We start from the raw sequence: 26,573 nt of genomic DNA on the forward strand, positions 1-26,573 counted from the left end.
AATATAATAACTGAAATAAAAGCTTACTGGATGGGCTCAATAGTACAGTAGAAATGACAGAGGATAGAATCAGAAAGTTGAATTCTGACCAACAGATTTTACTTAATCTGAACAGCAGAGAGAAAACAGACTGAGGGAAGAAAAAAAAGAAAAAACAGAGCCTCATGGACTTGTGAGACAAATACTACTGTATCCTCAGAAGAAGAGAAAGAATGAGGAACTGAAAAAATATTCAAAGAATTAATGACTGAAAACTTTCCCAATTTGGCAAAAGACATACATGGTGGGGCAAAAGTAGGTTTACAGTTATTCATATAGAAAATAATACAATAATCCTATCTAATAAAAGAGAAACATGGTAATTAGCGTAAAACTGCTACCGTTCCCATTGGCTAATCAGGGCGATATGCAAATTAACTGCCAGCCAAGATGGCGGCCGGCAGCCAGGCAGCTTAAAGCGAACATGAGGCTTGCTTGCTTCAGTGACAGAGGACTCCAACGTCCCTGCCTGCCGCTGCCGGCCTCTGAGTTGCAACTCTAAGCAACTATGTTACAAATATAGAAGCTAAACAAAACCCCAGAAACCTGCTTTAGTCCTCCGGGCTTCAGCCAGCAGGATCGCAACATTGTTTCAAATACAGAAGGTAAACAAAGGCCAGAAACCTGCTTTCAGCAGTGGAGGCCTAAGAGCTGGAGCCAAGCCTCAAAGCTAAAGCTGGCCCAGAATAAAAAAAGAAAAAAGAAAAAGCTTGGGAGCTTCAGTCACCTGCCAGCCTGAAAACAGCCCTCAACCCCTCACCCAGACTGGCCAGGCACCCCAGTGGGGACCCCGACCCTGAAGGGTGTGTGACCAGCTGCAAACAGCCATCATCCCCTCACCCAGACTGACCAGGCACCCCAGTGGGGACCCCCACCCTGATCCAGGACACCCTTCAGGGAAAACCAGCCGGCCCCCACCCGTGCACCAGGCCTCTATCCTATACAGTAAAAGGGTAATATGCCTCCCAGCACCAGGATCCGCAGAGCCGAGAGGCCTCCCAGCACCGGGATCAGTGTGACAGGGGGCAGCGCCCAAAACACCTGATCGCACTGCAGCTCTTTGTGTGACAGGGTGCGGCACCCCAACCCCCTGATCGGCCCTGCTCTGTGGGTGATAGAGGGCGGCGTCCAAAACCCTAATCCCCCCTGCTCTGTGTGTGACAGGGGGTGGTGCCCCAACTCCCCTATTGGCCCTACTCTGTGAGTGACGGGGGAGCTCCTCAACCCCCTGATCGGCCCTGTTCTATGCGTGACGGGGGAGCTCCCCAACCCCCTGATGGGCCCTGCTCTGTACGTGACAGGGTACGGAGCCCCAACCCCCCTGATGGGCCCTGCTCTGTGCGTGACAGGGCGCAGCACCCCAACCTCCTGATTGGCCCTGCTCTGTGCGTGACAGTGGGTAGCGCCGCAACCTCCCCATCGACCCTGCCTTCAGTGTGACGGGGGCGGTGCCCCAACCCCCCATCGGCCCTACCCTGAGCATGACTGAGGGTGGCATCGCAACCTCCCAATCCGCCCTGCTCTGTGCATGACAGGGGGCAGCGCCCCAACTCCCCAATCGGCCCTGCTCTGAGCCCGACCAGGGTCTACACCTAGGGATTGGGCCTGCCCTCTGCCACCCGGGAGCAGGCCTAAGCCAGCAGGTCGTTATCTCCCGAGGGGTCCCAGACTGCGAGAGGGCACAGGCCAGGCTGAGGGACCCACCCCCCCAGTGCACAAATTTTTGTGCACCGGGCCTCTAGTTCTATATAATAAAAGCCTAATATGCTAAGTGTCCGGTCAGCTATTCAGCCAATCAAAGCATAATATGCTAATATTCTAAGGCCGCTCAACTGCTCGCTATGACGTGCACTGACTACCAGGGCCAGATTCTCCGACAGGTATGTTAGCTTGCTGCTTGGGTTCAGCCGATCAGGACTAAGGAAGATGGGCCAGACATGCCCTGGAGTCCTCCCGCTGTCCCTCCCCAGCTGGCTGGCCAACCTCCCGCGTTCCTTTCTGGCCCCAATCGTGCACCGGTGGGGTCCCTCAGCCTGACCTGTGCTATCTTGCAACCCGGGACCCCTTGGGGGATGTCGGAGAGCTGGTTTCAGCCCGATCCCGCAGGCCAGGCTAAGGGACCCCCATGAATTCGTGTACCAGGCCTCTAGTAAATAATAATGCAAGATAAACTTTGTTTTCCATACTCATCACGGTAAACCTATTTTGCCCAATCCTGTATACATATTCACATGTACATGACATTTGAGTGATGAATGGTGCCAGCTCAAATAAATGAAGAGAGGATAAATAACCACTGTGTTGGAATAACAAAGTTTGATCTCTCTCTCTCTCACCATCACACTACAATTAAAAATTAATTCTGGTCAAGTTAACATGGTAAAGAAAAATACCCAATAAAACTATAAAAATGAAAAATTCCAGCCCTAGCTGTTTTGGCTCAGCAAATAGAGCATAGGCCTGCAGACTGAAGGGTCCCAGCTTCAATTCCAGTCAAGGATACATGCCCAGGTTTTGGGCTCAATCCCCAATAGGGGGTGTACAGGAGACAGCCAATCAAATGATTCTCTCTCATCATTGATGTTTCTTTCTCTCTCTCTCCTTTCCCTTTCTCTCTGAAATCAATAAAAAAAATATTTTTTAAAAATCCAGGCAAATGTTTAATATAATTTTGGTATGAAGAGCTTTTACAACTTGAAACCAGTTCAAAAAAAAACACTCAAATTTTGTTTCATTCTCCATCTAACAATGGCAAGAATACAGTATTTCTTGAGATTGTATTTTAACTCTGAATCCTTTTAGTATTTTTCCTCAGATAACTCAATGAAAATTATCATCACCTATATCATATAAGTAGGGTCTTCATAGTTAAGTCTTCAAGTGAAATCTAGTGGCACTTTGTATTTTTTCTTATAGGGCATCAACTCTTGCAAATACCTGTTGAAAAAAATCTATTGAAATTATGTTGGCAGGAAACCAGTTTAATTCATGATTTGTATTTTTAAATTATTGCTTTATATAGTTTTATACTATCTCTAGTAGTTGTCTACTATTTGGGCTGCACATTATAGAACACTTAACCAACAGTGACTCAAATAAGGATTTTTTTTTTTTCACACAAAAATTTTGGAGATAAGGAGTATTGTCATTAAAGTCTAGGTCAATGCCCTGAAATACTCTTTGTGCATAATTCAAAGTTAAAAAATACTTGCCTGGCCCTGGCTGGTGTGGCTCAGTTGGAGCATCCTGTCATACACCAAAAGGCCATGGGTTCAATTCCCAGTCAGGGCATATAACCAAGGTTGCAGGTTCGATCTCTGGTCAGGGTGCATACAGGAAGCAACAATCGATGTTTCTCTCTCTTTTCCTCCCTTTCTGAAATCAATTTAAAATTAAAAATAGTTGCCAGGACTCTAGACATCAGTTCTGCTTTCAATAGAGAAAAGGGGAGAAGGAAGGTATCAGCCACATCCATCTGTCTTAGTGTGCTCAGGCTGCTATAACAAAAATACCATAGACTGAGTGGCTTTAACAACAAATATTTACTTCTCACCATTCTGGAGTCTGGGAAGTTCCCAGTACTGGCAAATTTCATGTCTGACAAGAGCCCACTTCCTGGTTCGTAGATTTTCGTCTTCTCACTGTGTCCTCACATGACTCCAGTTTTCTTGAAATCATTAATTTATTAAATGTTTGGGGAAAATCCACATGGCAAGGGGGAGAAAATGTTCTTTTAAATCTAAATTTACTTAATGTATTTATGTTACAGTAGATTCTCATGTCTGATACCAGTATATATTTGATATTTAAACATTCATAATCCTTAGAGGCTTAGCACAAAAACTTTGCATTCAAGAGATCTAAATTTTATTAACTCCAGTGCAAGCTTCTTGAATTGTAATTGGGAACATTTTGAAAACCAGACAAAATCTAATATCTGCTTCTTCTGTTTAACAAATTAACTGGTGAAATAAATGAAAGGGAATAAATTTTGGTGTCTTTAATCAGTATCGGAACATATGTAAGTTGATATTTAATTCCCACTTGAAAAATTATCTTGCTGCTAAAATCCTCAACAAAGTATTCACAAACCAGATTAAAAAGATCATACACTGTGATCAAGTGGGATTTATTCTAGGGATGCAAGGTTAGTACAATATTTGCAAATCAGTAAACTTGATATATCATATAAACAAAATGAAGGATAAAAATCACATGATCATATCAATAGATGCAGAAAAGGCATTTGATAAAATCCAGGACCCATTTATGATAAAAACTCTCAGCTAAGTGGTAATAGATGGAACGTACATCAACATAATAAAAGCCTTATCTGACAAACCCACAGCCAGCATCACAGACAATGGACAAAATCCAAGAGCGTATCCCTTAAGATCAAAAATAAGACAGGGATGACCACTTTAACCACTCTTCTTCAACATAATACTAGAAGTTTTATCCAGACAAGCAATCAGACAAGAAGAAGAAATAAAAGGCATCCAAATTGGAAAGGTGGAAGTAAAGCTGTCATTACTTGCGATTGACATGATGTATATAGAAAGCCCTAAACACTTCACAAAAAAACTACTAGAACTGATAAATGAATTCAGTAAAGTAGCAGGATACAAAATTAATACTCAGTAATTGATGGTCCTTTTTGTAGACCAATAATGAACTATCAGAAAGAAAAACTAAGAAAACAATCCCATTTACAATTGCAAAAAAAAAAAAAAAGTAATGTACCAATGAATAAATTGTACTTGGAAAATTATAGGATACTAAAGAAAGAAATTTAGGAAGATGCAAATAAGTGGAAGCATGTACCGTGTTCAGTGATAGGAAGAATTAACATAATTAAAATGTCCATACTACTTAAGGAAATAAATAGATTCAACTCAATTCCTATTAAAATAACTGGCATATCTCACAGAACTAAGGTCCCATTTCCTTTATCCCTCCAAGGAAGGAGTATAGTTGTGACTTCAAAGTGGCTAGAATCAAAGCCATTGTCCAGAGATTTTAAATGCTCCACGTTAGGGCATATTCCAATCCAGAATCAGTCTAACTTAGTTCCCATTTATAGTTCTTTAGTCCATTACATGTGGAGTCTGCAATGGCGGAACCATGGTGAATGCAGGAGAACCAAGAGAGACAATACCTTTGTCTAGGATTAAGTATTCCCAAATTTTCATGGGCTTACATTGGCTCCACCACTCTGGTCAATGATCTTTGTCCCCAGGTTTGACTGACAGGCAAGTACCTTCCCTTTGTCACCCCAACTTCATTGGGCATGCATCTATCTCTCCTTTGTTAGACTCCTTCACCCAGTGATCTGCACAGAATGGGCTGGTGGTTCCCTCGGGAGTGTGAAATTGCAGCTTTCACCGAAGCTGCCCAAATGACATGCCTATAATGTCTGGCCTGCTCTTTGCTCCTTTCCTATCTATATATATAAAACCCTACTATGCAAATAGACCGAACTGCAAAACAGCCAGTCGCCATGACATGCGCTGACCACCAGGGGGCGCGTGCGGAACATGGCGGGCGTCGGCAGCAGGCAGCAGAGCATGGAACATGGCAGGCAGCGGGATGGTGGAGCAGGTGAGCAGGGGTGCCAGACCAAGGCGGGGCACCAGTCACTGTAATCGGGGCAAGCCTCTGGTGGTTACTGAAAATTCTTTGCTCCCGTGCACTGCGGTTCCACTCAGTGCTCACAACTGCTGCCGGTACCAGAGCCACTGTTCACACCTGCTGACAGCACCAGAGCTGCCACTTGCACCCACTGCCAACACCCAGTGCCGGTCCCAATCACTCGGTGCACTCAGTGGGTGCGAGTTGCAGCTGCCGGCCCTGATCGCCCCTGAGCGCTTCTCCACCTCCCCCTGCTCCTGAGGGGCGATTGGGGCAGCAGCTGCTGCTCACACTGCTGACAGCACTGGTCCCACTCGCACCCGCTGCTGGCACCGGCCCCAATCACTCTGTGCTGTCAGCAGGTGCGAGCGGGGTCGGCGCGTGGGAGTGGCAGCAGCAGGAGCAGGGCTGCTGGCAGACAGGAGACTGGGGTGGAGGCTTGAGGGGCTGGGGGGCGGGTCGGAGGATGGGCTGAGACCTGCCCCTATGCCTACCACAGCCTCACGGCCCACAGTTCCTTTCACAGTGCACAAATTCATGCACTGGGCCCTTAGTAAAACATATTACTGATATCCTAAGTTTGAATTTATAATTTTAACATTGTTTCTATGTATATCTTTTGCCCCATCAGGTGACAGTCATACTTTAGTTATGCCTACACAATACAGTTAATAGGCTTATTCATTACACATTGCCACAGCATGAAAATATTGACAGGAGAAAATTTATTTTATTTTTTTAAATATATTTTATTGATTTTTTACAGAGAAAAAGGGAGAGAGATAGAGAGCCAGAAACATCAATGAGAGAGAAACATCGATCAGCTGCCTCCTGCACACCCCCTACTGGGGATGTGCCCGAAACCAAGGTACATGCCCTTGACCAAAATCGAACCTGGGACCCTTCAGTCTGCAGGCCAATGCTCTATCCACTGAGCCAAACCAGATAGAGCATTGAGAGGAGAAAATTTAGAAAGAAAATTTTGTATGGTTGCATAGAGGAGAGAAAAAGACTTCCTGGTAATGGAGTCTTATATAGAAGAGATGAAGTAAGTGATTTGGAACACAAGATTTAGAACTTCTCAAATTTTTACTTGAATCCCATGTTTATCACTTGCTGGGTACGTTATCTCAGCCAGGTACTTAATCTCTTTGTGTCAATTTCCTCACTCATAGGGTTTCTATATAGTTTAAATGAAAGAATGGAGCCATGGCTGGGTTGCTAAATGGTTAAGAGTGCCAACCCACACACCGAAGGGTCATGGATTCAATTCCAGTTGCAGCTTCCATCCCCAGCACCCAGTGTGTGTGTGTGTGTGTGTGTGTGTGTGTGTGTGTGTGTGTGTGTGTGTGTCTACCTCCTTCCTTCCCTTCTACTCTAAAAATTAATGGAAAAAATATCTTTTGGGGAGGGAAGGAGGGAGGATGGAAGACAATAATGTGCTTATTTAGCCCAGAGCCTGGTAGGTAGAATGCTGTCAAGAAATGACAGTTATTGTAGGAATCAGAGAAGGTAGAGAAGGAAAAGCAACTAGCCAGTTTTGCACGTCCAGCTGCAACTGCAGGAATCCAGATGACTTCAGGCTGCATTTCTTCATATTTTATAGCCCTCAGGTGAAACATCTCTAATAGATATACAAGCAGAGAGATATTTCTCCTCATCTTTAGTATTAGAGAGGATAGAGGCAGCTGGACGACATTTGAAAGTAAAGACACAAGTTGCGTCCTCATAGATTCCTCATACCTTCCTCTCTCCACCTCTCTCACTGTCTTCTTCCTCTGAAGACGCAATCTCATTAGCTTAGGGAAACAAGTTTAATAAGTCAGAAATTCAACTGGCCACATCAAGATAACAAGTAAAATATATCACCAATTCATTGTATATTTAACACCAAAAAACCCTAAATTATGTTTCCCTTTAGAAAAGAAATTTAGATGTAATATAATTTCAAGATATAAAATCATTTCTCCTTCATGTACCTGCCAAGCAAAACATTTTTCCATCTCTTTACTGTTGCTTTATATTGCTCCAATAGCTGATAGAGCCTTTTCTTGCATAATTAAAATGAAAGGATCAAAATACAAATATAATGGAAGATTCAACCAGTACGTACTCAAGTACTTGCTTCTGTAACGTACCAAGATATATATTTTGGAGGAGTAACAACAATCATCAAAATACAGTTCCTACTCTAAGGAACATTACACATTAGAAAGAAGATAATTCACATATGCAATTATGTTTTAATATATTTGTATTGATTTCAGAGAGAAAGGGAGGGGGAGAGAGAGAGAAACATCAATGATGAGAAAGAATCATTGATCTGCTGCCTCCTGCACACCCCCTACTGGGGATTGAGCCTGCAACCCGGGCATGTGCCCTTGACCAGAATCGAACCTGGACCCTTCAATCCACACGCCGACACTCTGTCCACTGAGCCAAACCAGCTAGGGCTTCACATATGCAATTATTTTAAGGAAAAAAGTGAATGCTTATAATGGCAATCATAATAGCTTATATTTACATACACTTTCCTGATTAAAAACCTCTATCAAATAGTTTGTTTTTATCTTATATATTTTTTCAAAATAATCTACAGAAAACAAGTATTAAGCAGAATTTGAAAATGAATCTTCCATGGCTCAAAGGTGAAATGCCCAAAGTCACACTGCCAGTACATCAGTGAGTCAGTTCAGCTGGCACATACTTGGATGCCTGACATGTGGCATAATGGAAATTCTATGTGATTCTATCATTTTTTCCATGTGCTGGGCTCTACCTGTGGGACTATAATGACAATTAAAATAGCTTATAAGACAAACAGACAAACAGATGTAGTAGTGAATAAAACAAATAAATCTGTAATGTAAACCTAAATTTCTCATTCTACATTCTGCTGTTTCTTTTATTTCACACAGTACCAAAATACAGTGTTTTGGCAACACTGAGGAGGGGATTGATTCTCACAGGGGTGGTTATGGGAGGCCTAATGAAGGGGTTTCTTTCCCGACCATCCCATGCCTGATTGATTTTTTAAATGTGCAATGTTATTCATATTCCCTTTTGGAATTTTTCAGGTACGCAGATTTTCTGAGGCATTCTTTTGTTTCGAACATCCAAGAGAAGCTGTCATTGCATACCAGGAACTTCAGTGAGTAGTAAATCCAACATTAAATGATTTATTTCCTTTTACATTAGATAACTATTTTAGAATTTAGTGACAGAATATACAATATTTAAAATGAAGAAAGAGAAGAATTTGGTGTTCAGATAGACCCTGTTTAATCAAATGGGGTTTAATCTTATGAATTACTTTATGAAATACCCATATAAAGAAGTTTGTTACACTTTATACCCGCCCCCCCCATCAGATCTACTATAACCTTGGTAGTCCCATACAGCTCTGGCTCCAGCCTTGTATTTGGCCATCCTGTTGCATCTTTATTTTCACAGGTCAGAATTTCTTACATTCATTATTACATATTGCAGGTTTTCATGAGTAGTCTGACTGTCACTGTGTTCTGTTATATCTGCTACTGAGTATATTTCAGTTGCCTTTCTTTGGCTTTAAAGAATATTTTGAGGAAATTTCACTGAAAGAAGTTGGACATAAAAGAGTAGATATAATATGATTCTGTTCTGGAACATGCAAAACTAAGGTGAAAAAGTCAGAACAGTAGGTGTCTTGTTGTTGACTTGGGCTGGGAGTATGACTGGGAAAACATGAGGATACTCTCTGGGTAGATGAAAATAGTCTGTATTATGTATGCATTTGTCAGATAGCCAAGATTGGTATATTTCAATAGATGTTAGTTTACCTAAAAAATAACTATAAATAGTAATAGAGTGTGGGGAAAGGTAGTGAGTAGGGGTATAGATAAAACAAGAAGGACACTGTTAATTGTTGAGGCTGAGTGATTGGGTTTATTAATCAATATGAGTTAAGTATAGCAATAGAAATGGAATACATTTTTTTTTCAACACTGCCATCAAATCATTAGTAGGCATTTGAGTTTTCTTTTTTATTCTATTCTCAGCAAATTAGGGAATTCATACATCAAGCATAGATAAGTCACTGAAATAACATTAAAAAGTATAAAAGAATGTAATGGAAATTAAATAAGTTTTTAATAAACTATAATGTTATAAGCTAATAATTTATTGTCAACAAACTAATTTTCATCTTACCAGTTTTTCTCTGAACAAAGAGTTCTTTCATAAAGGAGGTTACATCTTGAGGAAGGAGCATAGGAGTGGTGAGGGGAAGGGGAATGGGTATAGAGTCTGTAAAGTGGAATTAGGTGTAATTTTTTAAAATTACAGTCTGACTTAAGAAATATTTTTCAGTGCTCAGAGTCATCTACAGATGTGCACCGCTATCAAAAATACTTCCTTCTGCAGTTCTCTTCCACCCCTACCTATTGAATGTAGTGAATTAGATGGAGATCTCAATTCATTACCTATAATCTTTGAAGATAGGTATTTAGATTCAGTTATTGAAGGTAAGTATAATCTAACTAAAATATAAGCTGTTGTGTCCATTTTCAGTATATTCTTCCTAATATACATAAAACCATTCCCTAACGTGGGTCCTTTTCTTTTCCCTTCCAGTTTTACTTATTTTTGAGGATATTAGAAAGTTATAGTCAGAAAAAGTAGTCTTAACCATATGAGTTCTCAGACCTTGTTTTAAATCTGAATCTTTTTTTCTTTGGATAAAAGACTTAGATGCACCCTGGATGGGAATTCAGAATCTTCAGAGATCAGAGTCCACTAGAATGGATAAATATGAGACTGAAGAAAGATCTATAGCTGGACTTTCTAGCCCAGAGGTGAAAATCAGACCTGCTGGTGCCTCCAGTTTTTGCTATACGGAAGGTGAAAAGCAGCTACCAAAATCTCTAAAAGGAAAAAATGAAGAATCAAATAAATCCAAGGTTAAGGTCACTAAACTCATGAAAACAATGAAACCTGAAAATACCAAAAAATTAATAAAACAGAACTCTAAGGATTCTGTGGTTTTGGTAGGCTACAAATGTTTGAAAAGTACAGCATCAAGTGATCTCTTTACATGCTTTGAAGGCAATCCTTCACATAGTCAGAAGGAAGGTCTGGATCCCACAGTATGTGGATATAATTTTGACCTAAAGACCTACATCAGACAGACAAGTCAAAAGGAAGCTAGCTATTTGCCAACCAATAGAACTGAACAAAAGGCTTCAGATACTGAAAATATGCAGCCAGACCTGTTTGATCCTTTGAACTCTGGCAGCCTAAATCTTTGTGCAAATTTGTCCATTTCAGGTAAACTTGATATCTCCCAGGACGATAGTGAAATCACACAAGTGGAACTCAATGTGGCAACCAGAAGTTTATCAGACGATTGCCATGATCATCAAGCAATTCCATCTTCAGGAGTTAGAACAATTGAAGTAAATCCCAATAATAAAGATCCTTTCAGTGCTGAGAAAAAAACTGTTAAAATAGGTCCCTGGACAGAGCTTCACCAAGATGAAATACTTGTGGATAGTTTACAGCTACCCAACTTTGAGTCTTTAGAATCTAACGGTAAATCTCATTCTATAGACGTAACACTTGAAAAGGAATCTTTGCAGGAAGTTAAGTGCTCTACAGTTGGAGAATCATTAGCTAAGTTAAGAAGTAATCAACCTGCTTCTTCTACAAAAGAATATCATGTTGTAGTAAGTGGAGATACAATTAAGTTACCAGATATTAATGCCACATATGCCTCATCTAGATTTTCAGATTCAGGTGTTGAAAGTGAACCAAGTTCTTTTGCAACACATCCTAACCCTGATGTAGTGTTTGAACTTGTGCAAGGGCAAGGTCCTTACAATAATGAAAGATTATTTCCTCCGCTTTTGATGAAACCTGATTATAATATAAAATTTTCATTAGGAAGTCATTGTACTGAGAGTACAAGTGCTTTAAGTGAAATACAGTCATCTTTGACATCCATAAACTCTCTACCTTCTGATGATGAACTGTCACCTGATGAAAATTCTAAGAAATCTGTTGTGCCCGAATGCCATTTAAGTGATAGCAAAACTGTTTTAAACCTGGGAACAATTGATTTGCCAAAATGTGATGCTAGTAAAAACTCAAGTATTGTTTTACAACAGCAGAGTGTCATATTTTCAGGGCATTTGGACAATGACACTATAGCAATAAATTTCTTAAATCCAAGCACTACAGATCCTTTACAAATTGTTTTTTCAGATGAAGATACTTCCAGTGATGTGAAAAGTAGTTGCAACCCCAAACATAATTTGGACACTATGTGTAAAGACTCCCAGAATCCTGATAAATCTAGTAACCCTGCAGGAACAGCAGTTACATTAAATTCAAAAGCGGTTTGTTTAGGCTCCCCTTGTGTTGTTTCAGGTTCCATTTCTACTCATACAGAAGTTAGTGAAGATAGAACTGTGAAAAGAAAAAATAGTGATGTATTAGATCTCAAACAAATAAATTCAGAAGCCCCTGCAGTTATAAGTGAAACTCACCTGGGTACAAGTGACTTGTTTTCAGCTAGTCCTGATATGGTAAAACAAGGGCTAGTGGAAAATTATTTTGGCTGTCAAAGCAGTACAGATATTTCTGACACATGTGCTATTAGCTACAACAATTCAGTTAGCCCTCAGAAGGAAACTCCTGAAAAAGGAATTAGTAATCTCCAGCGGGAACAGGGTGAAAAGGAGGAGGAGGAAGAGCAGGATCAACAGATGGTTCAAAATGGGTATTATGAAGAAACAGATTATTCAGCTTTGGATGGAACTGTAAATGCTCATTATACAAAGAGCGATGCACTAGAAGAAGAAAGACTTATAAAATCTGAAAACTTAAACAGCGAATTTCTGAGGGATGGTATAAATATGCCTGCTGTCTGTACTTCTGGTTGTTTGTCCTTCCCATCTGCACCGCGAGAGTCTCCTTGTCGTGTTAAGTATTCTTCTAAAAGTAAATTTGATGCCATTACAAAACAGCCAAGCAGCACTTCTTTCAACTTCACTTCATCAGTTTCCTGGTATGAAAATTCACCAAAACCTCAAATACAAGCGTAAGTAATGGAGCACAATAACATGTCCTAATAAATAGAGCAAGAGAAACATATATTTTTATATGTTATATTAATATTATAAATATATGTATTTCTCTGGTAATATATATTTCATATTCTCTGGTTTCTATAATACAAAAGTGTTTCTTTGATTAGCTATCTGAAATGGAGTAATGAACTCATACAACTTGACAGACCTGTAATTCTCCATGTGATTGTCCTGTTCTATAGGCTAGACATTCCTGATTTTCATTGCTGGTTTTTTGTTAGAAGTATGGAATAATTGCAGTTAAAACTCTTTTTTCATTACTACCTTATTGTGCCCCATTAACTCCCAGACAAAAGTTAGGTTTTATATGTGCATCTAGCAAATAAGGGTAATATTAGTTAATGAATAAGAGGTTAGTAGAAACTTCCTAAACCTATCAGACCCAGATTGCCTCAGCTAAGTAAGGGTTTCCAAAATTGAGATTTCATGGACCAATGAAAAAAAAATCCAGAAAAATTTGAGGATGATATAGGTTTACTAGCCTGGCACTGGCTTTCAAAATATTCTGCCTTTCTCCAGATGAAGATATAATCCCTCAAGTGAAAGGTCTGGGCATACCTATGGTAGATTTTTTAAATCCCCAAATTATTATGATTATACACATAATTAAAATCCAGAGTTCTTAAAGCTAATGAAACCAGATAGGTGATAACAGCCTATTAGAGAATTATAGTATGCTAGAAAACTGAAGGTTATATCACCATCTGGGTACCTCAACTGTTCCTGAGACATTAATGAAAAACATGGTCTATAGGTCTTCACCTAGTGTATCCTACTCTGTTCAGCTTCTTTGAATTTTATTTTTATCAATCTAAATGATATAATGTTAAAATAATTTTTGATGTTTGCAGCATCCAAGTTGAATAGTCACTCATTCCAAATGAATATATGTCGCCAATATTTAGTCACATCCCCCTCTTGGTTCTGCTCCTTCCGATTGATATGTTTAGAGAAAAATATAATAACTTAATTTACCAAATACTATAACTACCAATCTTACCATTACACTTTATACAACAGCTCCTTCCCTTCCATTAATGTAAGATTAAAGAAACCCTAGCCGGTTTGGCTCAGTGGATAGCTCTTTGGCCCAGGACAGAAGGCTTGTGGGTTTGATTCTGGCCAAGGGCACATACCTCAGGTTGCAGGCTCGATCCCAGGCTCAATCCCTGGCCCCGGTCAGGGTGCAGTCGGGGTGCGTGCTAGAGGCAACCAATCCATGTTTCTTTCTCTCTCTTTCTCTCCCCCTCCCTTCCATTCTCTCTAAAAATCAATGGGAAAATATCCCCAGGTGAGGATTAACAAAAATTAAAAGTAAAAAAAGGAGTACAGAGGACAAGATTTGATTACAGGATAAGCATCTGATTGTCATCTTTCTAATACTTCTTCCAGCTTTTCTGTGCATAAAATATAAAATTTTGTAGAAAGCATTAACTCCACCCCTCTTATTTTCTTTGTTAATTTCAAGTTTAAAAGAATATCTTAAAGAATTTAAGATTTAAAATAGTAGTTGTATTTGAACAGAATATATACTAAAAATAGTAAAGAAAATTATTCTCTGATTGGTGATCCCACATGTTTTTATTATTTTAAAATCAAATAATTTCTGGGCTTCCTCTTCTCTGCAATTCCATAAATTCAACAGATTGTCTTTTTGGTTCTAAACCTGAATATATTTGCTTCAGCTTCCTTCAGGCAAAAGAAGAATTGAAGCAACTTAAACTCCCTGGGTTTATGTACAGTGATGCTCCTCTGCTGGCATCCTCAGTCCCTTATTTTAGCATGGAAGAAGAGGATGGTTCTGAAGATGGAGTACATCTCATTGTCTGCGTGCATGGTTTAGATGGTATGAAGTGTCTACTGATATAACCCATAGCAACTCAATTATGTTTTATTTTCCTAATAGATCTCATTCCATTCTATTTACTCTTTGAACTGCAAAAAGAATTTTTAAATTGCTTAAGTTAATTAAATTTTAAATATATTCAAAAATAAGCATATGCTTAATTGTGCTAAATATAATATTAAATTTCCTTTTAAGTAAATTTTACATGGAACTAACATCCATGTGCCAACATTTTATTTATTTTAACTGGATTTTTCTCTTCTCTCTTACTGTTTGTGTTTGATGTTGTTGTGTTTTTTTTTTCAGTTGTTACCTCATAGCAATCATTTTTGTCTCTCTCTGATAGTCTTCCTAGTTCCCTTTTAGCTTGATACTTTAAACCTCATGAGTACCTCAGAACTAGAAAAGTCAACACCTTAAAATTAAAGATTCAGCCCAGCTGCATTGCTCTGTGGTTGAGCGTTGACCTATGAACCAGGAGGGTCATGTTTCAATTCTTGGTCCGGGTTTATGCCTGCGTTGCAGGCTTGATCCCCAGTGTGGAATATCAGGAGGCAGTCAATCGATGGTTCTCTCTAATCATTGATGTTTCTGTCTTTCTCTCCGTCTTCCTCTCTGAAATCAATAAGAATATATTGTTTAAAAAGTTAAAGATTTACTAATTAATTAGGGATTAATTTAAATTCTAAATACCTAGCTTTAGTGCCATGGTTTTATGATGGCTATTTTGATCACTCAACAGACTTTTTTTCTTTATTAGAAATTATATTAAAAGATGCAAAATATCTCTAGACTAATAGGGTATTGCTATAATTTTATTCCATAAGAACAAATTGACAAAAGTTTTTATGGATTTTAAAAATACTAAAGAGGATTGAGATAGTAAATTCTTTAAAAAAAGAACTCATTCTCCGGAAATAAAATACCTCCAGTACTAACCTCTTTCTCCCCAGTAATAAAATTTTCAAGAATTAGCTCCCAAGGCTAATTCCAGTAGAACCTCTGGTATTCGAGAAAACATTATCCCTATGTTATATAAATTGTTGCAGAATAATAGAAAAAAATATGGAACATAGTTTATTTTGTTTTTTAACATTAACCTAACCTTGTTACCAAATCTAAAAAAGGTATCACACCCATACCCGAAAAAACAGTGGATCAATATGACATTAATGTACTTAATAAAACTATAGCAATATTGCAGAAAAAAATATTTTTTTATTTTCTTTAAAATATATTGTTATTGATTTCAAAGGGAGAGGGAGATAGAAACATCAATGATGAGAGAGAATCATTGATCAGCTGCCTCCTGCACGCCCCCTACTGGGGATCAAGCCTGCAACCCGGGCATGTGCCCTTAACTAGAATTGAACCCAGTACCCTTCAGTCTGCAGGTCAACACTCTATCCACTGAGCCAAACAAGCTAGGGCAATTAATTTTTTAAATGTCAAAAAAACTTCTAGCAAATAGGATTTAATTCCCAGAATGCAGAAACAAGTAAATATAAAGAAATTTATTAATATACCAAATCAGAAAATTAAGTAAGAAACTATTGATAAAATTCAGTATTCATTCCCAGTTATTACAACTAAGCACAAAACTTGAAGCCTTAAATAGCACTAGCTTTTATAAATGTGATTAAACATATTTCCAGCCAGTGGGAAACATATACTTAGTAGTGAAACACTGGAGGTGTTCCTTTTAAAGTTCAAAATAAAAGTTACCTCTGTCAGTGCATGAAATACCTAAAAGATATATATATATAGGAAGGGTAAAAATTCAACAATTGATAATGACATGTTCATTCCTAAGTAAACCAAAGTAAGCCACTAAACTAATTTTTAAAGATAATCATGATTTTTATATTTATGTATTAATATTTTCTATTTCTAGACTCTCTTTTAAGTTAGTAATTAAAATAAACCATCCTAGATTATTTATATGGATTTTTACTTTCCTCCATCTATGCCAGTACCATCAAAGGAAAGTCACGTATTAAATCTACATCTAAAATAAATTCAAGGTTTGTTAAGTGATCATCTAGAGTAGTGATGGTACGGAGTACTTCAGTCAGTCATTCACAGCTACTATAACTAGTAGTCAGTCACCCCAAGTGAATGCTGACAGTTAAAGACACAGTCAGGTAAGAAAGTGAAAGCATCAGTATAACCAAAACTGTTGAAAGACATTGTCTGGTTAATTGAAGTCAGCTTTGAAATAAAAATTGAGGGCTCTGTTTTATAGTGCACTATCTGTTTACAACTGGCACAGTCAGTCATGCCTTTTACTTTATCTTCTTTAGATGGAATTTTTTATTTTCTAGGTAACAGTGCAGATCTGCGATTAGTAAAAACTTATATTGAACTTGGACTTCCTGGGGGAAGAATTGATTTTCTTATGTCTGAGAGAAATCAGGTACAATATCACAATATTTTCAGTGGAAGCAAATAATTTTGTACTACTTTCTACCTAAATATTAGCTTACTACAAAATGCCTATAGTAATAGAAATAATTTTTCTAATTTCTAAAAAACTTAACATTAATGCATATCCCCAGTAAATAAAATGATTGATAGTTCTATTTATAAGTGTTTCACATATGCAGAATTTCTAGATTTACATTTCTATGCAAATATTCCATTAATGAAATAATTACAAATAATATATTAAATGCTGGTAGTGGGTTAAACAGTTAAAGAACTAAATGAAGTATTATTAAGAATATTGAACCTTTTTTATTCCCTAGAAAGTCACTATTTTTTGCTCATTTTAATACAATCAATATTACATTCACCAAATTATCTAAAAAAACAACAACACTGGTATTAACCATATTTTTAGTGCCTAAATTAAAAATAATATTTATATTCAGTTTTTCATGTGATTATACATATTCAGTATGTAATGTGTCTATTTTACTTTTGTTTAGAATGATACTTTTGCTGATTTTGATAGCATGACTGATCGCCTTCTGGATGAGATAATACAATATATTCAGATATATAGTCTAACAGTTTCAAAAATAAGGTAACTTCTATAATATTACACAACTATTTTTATATCTCTATGAATTATAGAAAACCTAAAAAGAATTTGTGATAGTTTTGTCTTCCTATTCTGAATATAGGAGATCACAACTCAAATTAATTGGAAGAGAAAAGATAAACTTAAAAGATCACATATTATATGATTCTGTTTATATGAATTGTCCAAAATTTGCAAATCTATAAACAGAAGTTGATTAGTGATTGTTTAGAGCTGGGGAAGATGGGAGGTAGGGAGTTGATAGCTAAAGGTACAGCATTTCTTCCTGGTGAAAATGTTATAAAATTTCCTGTAATATTGGCTACACAACTCTAAATACACTAAAAAATAATGAATTATACACTTTAAGTGGATTAATTGTATGGTATGTGAATTATATCTCAAAAAAGATGTTACCAAAAAGAAAATTTTGAAGGAAAATGGATATATATAAACAAGTAAAACAATAAAAATACTTTCAAAGTTTTATGACTACTTTGTGAGTTAGTTTTCTACAAGTAAGAGATGATGATCAAACCAATATGTCTCATTATTTAATCAGATATTGAGGATATACATAGGAGAGAGAAAAATATTTATTTCTTCTAGTCTATTAGGAATTAAATAAAAAGTAAAAACTAACCTTCATTCCTCAAAAAGAATAAACTAATTATCTTCATATCCCAATTAAGTTAGAGGAAGAAGCTGGCTCTGTATACTATAGGCTTTTGTAGTTTGTTTCCAGTCTGAAGTATAGAGGTATTTTCTGGTCCACATCCAAAAGTGGGCAGTTCTTTGACTACTCTCAAGGCACAGCTAAAACGTGCATTTTAGGAAAATAGATAAACAGGTTTCTACTTAAAGTTTAAAGAAAAACACAAAACAGATTTCTGTTAAAAAATGGGGAGAGATACAAGTATGTTGGGAGAAGAAATTATTTTCTCATTCTAATCCTCTTCATTTATAGATTTTTAAATACCCTTTGCTTACTAAATTTTCTGCATGGTCCTCATATTTTTTATTCATTTACTATTTTATGAGAAAAATAATATACTTTAATTGTTTTCATTCATCCACAAAAGTATTCCCTCTTCAGATTAGGTTGTCAGTTATAATCACCCATTATCCAAAAGCCTGATCTAGTTGATTAAGGACTATTAGTTACTCATAACTCTCACTCCACAGCTTTAGGAAAGTCAGTTCAGGAGGAAAGTTCGTCCTGAACTTCTTACTAGTTATATGGATAAACCAGTGTTTAGATAACTTTCATTTCTTTTTTGTTATTGTCCCCAGGAATTCATATATTATCTATTGTAAAATAATGCTAAGCAAAAAAAGGCTCTTTTCATTTAAACTGTTCCTTAATAAAGGTGAAGTACTTTATAAATATTAGTTATTTTGCTATGATCTTAGACTTATAGTAGGAAAATGCACGTTTTAGGTGTGCCTTGAGAGTAGTCAAAGAACTACCCACTTTTGAGTGTGGACCAGAAAAGTTTGTTTTAAATTATTATTTAAGAAAATAATTGTATGTGTGCCTAGGGAGGCAAAGTTACTAGTCAATGTATTATTACTTATAAAGTGTAAGCAGTTACACTTATTTCTAAGCAATTATAAACTATAAGTAACATTTTCTATATAATATTTTGTTCCCATAGAGTAAGCATTTAAATTACATAATAGGAACTTTATACTATAGTCATATTTTTCCTTCAAAATGTAAGTTATCTCATTTCAAAGTATCAAACCATAATTTTAAAACATACTAGAAAATTTTTAACTCTTAATATTTTACATCTATGTGTAGTGATATCACCTTGATATTTATTTTTAAAACTAATACTCTGGGAGAAATGTCTTTTTTTTTTTCCTCTTAAAGCTTTATTGGACATTCGTTGGGCAATTTAATAATCCGTTCAGTGCTTACAAGGCCAAGGTTTAAATATTACCTCCACAAACTTCATACTTTTCTATCTCTTTCTGGACCTCACCTCGGTACACTCTACAATAGCAGTGCTCTTGTTAATACAGGTAAAAAGTTTTATTGTTCAGTATAAAAATATGGCATGGGGAGAAAAGTCAAATTTAATATTTTTATGTGTTTATTTTAGAGCCAACTTGTCACATATGTGAAAATTTATGAAAAAAAAATATGTAACTGTTTTCTGTTTTATCATGCCCATGAACAAAACATTTTATTTTGTATCTTATTTCAAAGCTGATAAGTCATTTCAGAAAATGAATATTATATTGAGATGACATTTGTAAAAGTAATTAGAGCATTTTTTTAATTAAACTAAATCTTTTCAATAAATGTTTACTTTATAATTGTCCCATAAGTTAAGCAGATAACCAGTAAATGTCTACATTTAATATATACTAAAGTTATAAAATATTTTATATAGAATGTTAACTCTGATTTTAACAGTGATAGTATGAGGAAATAAATTCTAAAATTTTTAATGAAATTTAAATGAAAGTTGATTAGAAAAAATATTCTAACTAATCTCATTCTTTTTTAAAAAAAATTTTTTTTATTGATTTCAGAGAGGATGGGAGAGGGTGAGAGAGATAGAAACATCGATGAGAGAGAATCATTGATCAGCTGCTTCCTGCCCACCCTCTACTGGGGATCGAGCCTGGAACCAGGGCATGTGCCCTTGATCAGAATTGAATCCGGAACCCTTCAGTCTGCAGGCTAACACTCTATCCACTGAGCCAAACCAGCTAGGACATCACTAATCTCATTCTTGATTTGCTTTTTATTTGGCTTTGTTTTTCATTAGATTTTTTAAAAATGGTTTTTATAATTTAGACAATTGATTCCTATTGAGAGGATAAATTAGATTTCATTTTGTTTTTGTTTTTTCATTGAGCCTTAAAACTATTATTTTCATTTTGTCTTTCACTTCTTTCATTGATCAAAAAAACCAAACATTTTATTTTGTATCTTATTTCAAATGCTGGTATTTGAAAATTAGGACATGAGAAAAATGAAATCCATAAATAATAAAAAAAATAGAACCCAATATGAATAAGATGCAATACTTTGAATTTCTTTCTTCACTAAACTTCCCCCCAGATAGGTTTTCAGTGATCAGATTTAATCAGTTAAATTTTTTTTTCTTGATTTCTCCTCTTCCCTTCTGTAATATATATTAGAAGCACCAAAAGTAGAATTAAATAGTCCACAATCTTGAAAACCAATTCCAGAGTGATTAGGGTTTCACATAAGAGAAGATGCATTTAAATATGGGTAACTGGTAATATAAATTAATACAGTTAAATATGAAAGTTAAATTATATTCAACTATTGCTAACAAACATTAACCAAGTCCTCATTCTCAGAGTTGGTCTTATATAATCAATCTGCCATAACTTAACTATAATTACCTATAATGTAAAGACTCAGTACTTAGGTGTTGGGATATACTACTGTGTTTGAAGTTTTATCTCCCTCTACTTTATAATTTGGTCAAATATATCTAAAGGTACAATTTTCCCAAATTTGTTCTTCATAGACCATTATCTATTTTATTACTGATTAAGAAATAGCAAGCCCTGCCCTAACTGGTTTGGCTCAGTGGATAGAGCATCGGCCTGCGGACTCAAGAGTCCCAGGTTCGATTCCGGTCAAGGGCCTGTACCTTGGTTGAGGACACATCCCCAGTAGGGAGTGTGCAGGAGGCAGCTGATCGACGTTTCTCTCTCATTGATGTTTCTAACTCTCTATCCCTCTCCCTTCCTCTCTGTAAAAAATCAATAAAATACATTTAAAAAAAAAAAAGAAATAGCAAGCCCTATTTTAACCTCCATTAACCCATAGTTAACCCATATGTGGATGTGTATATATTTGTTATCACAAAATGAAAATATTTTGTAAATATGTTTATTAGCCAACAGAATGCTAATTTGGAGGATGTCTCTTGTGAAATGAAATATATTAAAATTAATAACCTTAGCATATGTTACTATATATTTCTAGTTATACTCACATATCATTTATAACTCTCTAGGTCTATGGTTTATGCAGAAATGGAAAAAATCAGGTTCTCTTTTGCAATTGACATGTCGAGATCATTCAGACCCTCGCCAAACTTTCTTATACAAGCTTAGTAATAAAGCGGGTAAGTATATAGTAACAGTTTTTAAAACATCCTTTTTAAAAAAACCTTTAGCAAATAAATTATCTACATGTTTTTCTGCTGATTAAAAAGTATTAGTCAATTGTGACTTCTTAGTAAATGAAATAGCAGACTCACACTTAAAACTAAGCAATTGATAACGTGGTTTAATTTTTTCACATGATCATATTTTTTAAAAGCTGCACAGCTATATTGAAATTATCCTAAAATTTTTAGCATTTATAATCCATACCAGTTATAAGTTAGTCAGTTTTTGACGGAGGCCTCTGCATATCCTAGCCCTCCTGTCCTTCTAGCTGTCCCCTCCCCAAATCTTAAATCCTTGTTATGAACTGACACATAGTGTTCTATTTCCTGTTCTAAGGCTGTCAGACATTTCTGGAAAATGTCAGTAACTAAACTAGTAATAGTTATTCCTCCACATTCTCACCACTGGCGAGTCTTGTTCTTCATCTCTTATTAGCTTATTATTAAATAATAAATTTACTACCTTCTGTAATATTAGAAGCACATAAAGGAGAATTGAATATTCCACAATCTTAAAAACCAGTTGCAGAGTGATTAGGAACTGGTTCCCATACATTTTTTCCACTGAAAAGGTCAGGGTTCAATTCCCAGTTAGGGTACATGCCAGGGTTGCAGGTTCAATTCCCGTAGGTGGGGGGAAGGAAGCAGCTGATCAATGATTTTCTCTCTCATCATTGATATTTCTGTCTCTCTCCTCCTTTCTTTAAATAAGATCTGCTGTGACAACCCTTTCCCACCCTTCATATATACACACCTAGTATTTACCATAGTTCCTTCCAGTCGTTATTCGGTATAAATCCATTGAATCTTTTCAATATTATTTTCAGGATCCAAAAGGTCAGATATTGTATGGTAAGACTTGGAACTATCAGTCACCAATATATCTATCCTTTATCTTTATTCCTATCATCCATGTCCTCCATCCTGCTCTTAAAACATTGAATATGAATACTGGACAGATTTAGTAATTGAATATAGCTACGTCATTTGAGTCCTCTTTTAGCCTTTTCAGGATTCTACCTTAAATGTTGTTTTTAATATGACAAAAGAAATCTGGGAATGGTTATTTTATGTATTGTCTGTTATTAAAATCAATGAAAGAAACTTTTTTTTATAAGTTGAGTTTTATGATCTTGTTTCTAAAGGTACAGATCAACAATAAATTTTTTACAGTGTACAGAAATATATGCGTGATTAGTAAAACTACAAGATATTCCTATAAAATCAAATATAAAATCCTTAATTTTAAATATAGTGTATTGTTCTCATGTGAGAAAAACTTACACTAGAACCATTTTGTGTAGCTGTGAAGTTTTTACCGCTGCTCCTAATGGGTTAGAAAATATATGAAAAGCAAAACTGAATATAAATGTTTCCCAGGGTTTGTGTATTTATACTGCATTTTACAAAGTAAAATTTAATTAGCAATAATAATAATATACAGCAACATAAGAAAATAAAAACATAACTATAAAATTTTACTACAAAAATTCTGTACTCCATGGCATTCCTCATTTAAACTGATTTGTATGATCTATAATAATAAAAGCATAATATGCTAATTAGACCAGACAGCTGAACAACCTTCCGGAGGTCATTACGGATGTCCTTAGGGATGAAGCTGCGGCAGCGGGGGCCAAGGCAGAGGCAGTTAGGGGCGATCAGGCAGGCGGGCAAGAGGTTAGGGGCAATCAGGCAGGCAGGCAGAGTGGTTTTGGCCCAATCCTCACAGGCTAGGCCAGAAACCGGCAGTGTGACATCCCCCGAGGGGTCCTGGATGACAGGAGGGTACAGGCTAGGCTTAGGGGCCCCACTGGTGTATGAATCCATGCACTGGGCCTCTAGTTAATGTATATTTTCATTACATGATTTCTCTTTAGAAGCTATTTCTAATTGCAGTTTTAAGTATCAACAAATATTAATTGATTTTTAAATTATAATATTATCACAGGAGTTGGAGCAAGTTTGTTTTGAGCTATGTTCTCCTCCCCCCTTTTTTGTCATCTAGAGAACTGTGAGAAATGCATAGTCAATTCCTAGGAAATTATTACACTTGTATATCCTATATAATAAAAGGCTAATATGAAAATCGACCAAATAGCAGAATGACCAGTCACTATGATGTGCACTGACCACCAGAGGGCAGACGCTTAAGGCAGGAGTTGCCCCCTGGTGGTCAGTGCGCTCCCACAGGAGGAGTGGTGCTCAGCCAGAAGCTGGGCTCATGGATGACAAGCGCAGTGGCGGTGGCGGGAGCCTCTCCTGCCTCTGCGGCAGTCGGACATCCCCCAAGGGCTCCCAGACTGCGAGAGGGTGCAGGCCGGACTGAGGGGATCATGCCCCCCACCCCTCGGGGGTGAACAAATTTTGTGCACTGGGCCTCTAGTATACATATAATTACTTTGTTCACAATGTAGAAATATATGGGTTCACATCAGAAACATAAGTAAAACAGGAAAGCATAGAACAATGTTTACATAACCATTTTAAGTAACCAAAATGCGATTATTAGGTGTTTTTAAACAAAAAGTCCTAGTGGTGATTTTTCTTTTATGGTTTCACTCTGTGAAAGGTACAAAGTCTTAGATGCCCTCGTCCAATTATTGCTTCTGTTTCTTCTGACGGCTAATTTCCTCCTCTTTTGAGAAAGATGGCTAATTTCTTTCTCTTGTCTGAAGCAAAATCTAGCCTTCCACCTTCTTTTCTCTTTTTATTTAAGCAAAGTCTCCACTCTGGGTCTTCCTTTTGAAAGTCTTTTTCTCTACTATTCATTATTTTAAAATTAAGGAAACATTTAAATGCCTAAAATAATTTGTGTGATTTCTAAAACATGTTTTTCATTCCATAATAAGGGCTCAAATATAACCAGAAAATAATCTATTCTTGTTGAAACTTCCAAAACATAATATCCTTTTAAGATCTCCCCAAAAACATCTGCTTAGATTCTCTTTACCAGTGGTTGTTTTCTGACAAATAAGGAAGTTTCCTGCTGTGCTACTGTGGCACAAGATAATCTTTTTTTCCAGTAAATTATGGGGATGTTTAATAATAGGTATCACTTGATTTGTAAATAACATTTATATTTTGTTTCTGAAAATGTGGCAAAGAATCAGCATCAGCTAACATTATTTTAGGAAGCAAATTTTTTCTAACATAGTATTTAAAATAAATAAGAATAGTTTAATATTGCTTAGAATATGTCCATTTTAAAATTACAAGGTTTTCTCAACTTCAGCACTGTTGACATTCTAGGCTAGATAATTCTTTGTTGTCTTGTGTTATCCTGTGCATTATAGGATATTTAGCACCCCTGGCCTCTACCCACAAAATACCAGTAAAACACAGACTCTTACAACCCCCAATCCACAGTATGACAACCAAAATGGTCTCCAGACTGCTAAATGTCACTTATTATGCAAAACAACCATGACTTTAGCCAATTTCAAAAAGTAGATAAAATGAATCAATAGGAATTCCTTTAAAACATTAAAGTTTCAGAAAAAATGAGACACCAAAAGTATCAGGAAGACTATAATAATTAAGATGAAAGTTATCATTTACAGTGTTCATATAAATCATGTTATTACACAGTACGGAAAAGTATTGAAGATTTACTTTAATCTTTTTCTTGGTAATCTTGGAAAGTAAACTAAAATATTTATTTATTTATTTATTTATTGCTTAAAGTATTACAAAGAGTATTACATATGTCTCCTTTTTTTTTCTCCCCTTGACATTCCCACAGGCTCCCCTACCCCCCAGTGTCTTATGTCCATTGGCTATGCTTATATGCATGCATACAAGTCCTTCCGTTGATCTCTTACCCACCCTTCCAGCCCCCCAACCCTTCCCAGCCTTCCCGCTGTAGTTTGACGGTCTGTTCGACGCTGTTCTGCCTCTGTATCTATTTTTGCTCATCAGTTTATAATGGTCTTTATTATCCATAAATGAGTGAGATCAGATGTTCTTCCATCTCTTTATGTCTTCCTCTATCTCTTTTTTCAACATCCTGTAGTTTTCTGAGTAGAGATCTTTCACCTCTTTAGTTAAGTTTATTCCTAGGTATTTTAATTTTTTTGGTGTGATGGTAAATGGGATTCCTTTTTTAATCTCTCTTTCTGTAAGTTCACTATTGGTGTATAGAAATGCCATAGATTTCTTGGCGTTAATTTTGTATCCTGCTACATTGCCAAATTCATTTATTAAGTCTAATAGTTTTTTGATGGAGTCTTTAGGGTTTTTTATGTATAATATCATGTCATCTGCAAATAAGGACAGTTTTACTTCTTCTTTTCCAATTTGGATGCCTTTTATTTCTTCTTCTTGTCTAATTGCAATGGCTAATACTTCCAGTGCTATGTCAAACAGGAGTGGTGAGAGTGGGCATCCCTGTCTTGTTCCTGTTCTTAGGGGAAATGGTGTTAGTTTTTGTCCATCGAGTATGATGTTGGCTGTGGGTTTGTCATATATGGCTTTTATTATGTTGAGGTATGATCCTTCTAGTCCCACCTTGCTGAGAGTTTTTATCAAAAATGGGTGTTGGATTTTGTCAAATGCTTTTTCTGCATCAATTGATATGACTATGTGGTTTTTTTCTTTCAATTTGTTTATGTGATGTATCACGTTTATTGATTTGCGCATATTGTACCATCCTTGCATCCCTGGGATAAATCCTACTTGGTCGTAGTGTAAGATCTTTCTGATGTACTGCTGGATCCGATTTGCTAAGATTT

General features: G+C 36.5%; 1 protein-coding gene across 1 annotated transcript in view; it reads left to right on the plus strand.

Moving 5' to 3' along the window:
- The window catches only part of FAM135A (family with sequence similarity 135 member A), a 102,378-nt gene that overhangs the window by 63,817 nt on the left and 11,988 nt on the right, over nt 1-26,573 (plus strand). The window contains exons 11-18 of the mRNA XM_081094484.1: nt 8,748-8,821; nt 10,018-10,172; nt 10,393-12,748; nt 14,483-14,643; nt 16,968-17,059; nt 17,574-17,671; nt 19,548-19,699; nt 21,685-21,795. Coding sequence (XP_080950610.1) covers nt 8,748-8,821; nt 10,018-10,172; nt 10,393-12,748; nt 14,483-14,643; nt 16,968-17,059; nt 17,574-17,671; nt 19,548-19,699; nt 21,685-21,795 — 3,199 coding nt within the window. The remainder of the gene's footprint in view (nt 1-8,747; nt 8,822-10,017; nt 10,173-10,392; nt 12,749-14,482; nt 14,644-16,967; nt 17,060-17,573; nt 17,672-19,547; nt 19,700-21,684; nt 21,796-26,573) is intronic.

The sequence above is a fragment of the Myotis nattereri genome, assembly GCF_964212035.1.
Source record: "Myotis nattereri genome assembly, chromosome: 6".
NCBI classification, from domain to species: Eukaryota; Metazoa; Chordata; class Mammalia; order Chiroptera; family Vespertilionidae; genus Myotis; species Myotis nattereri.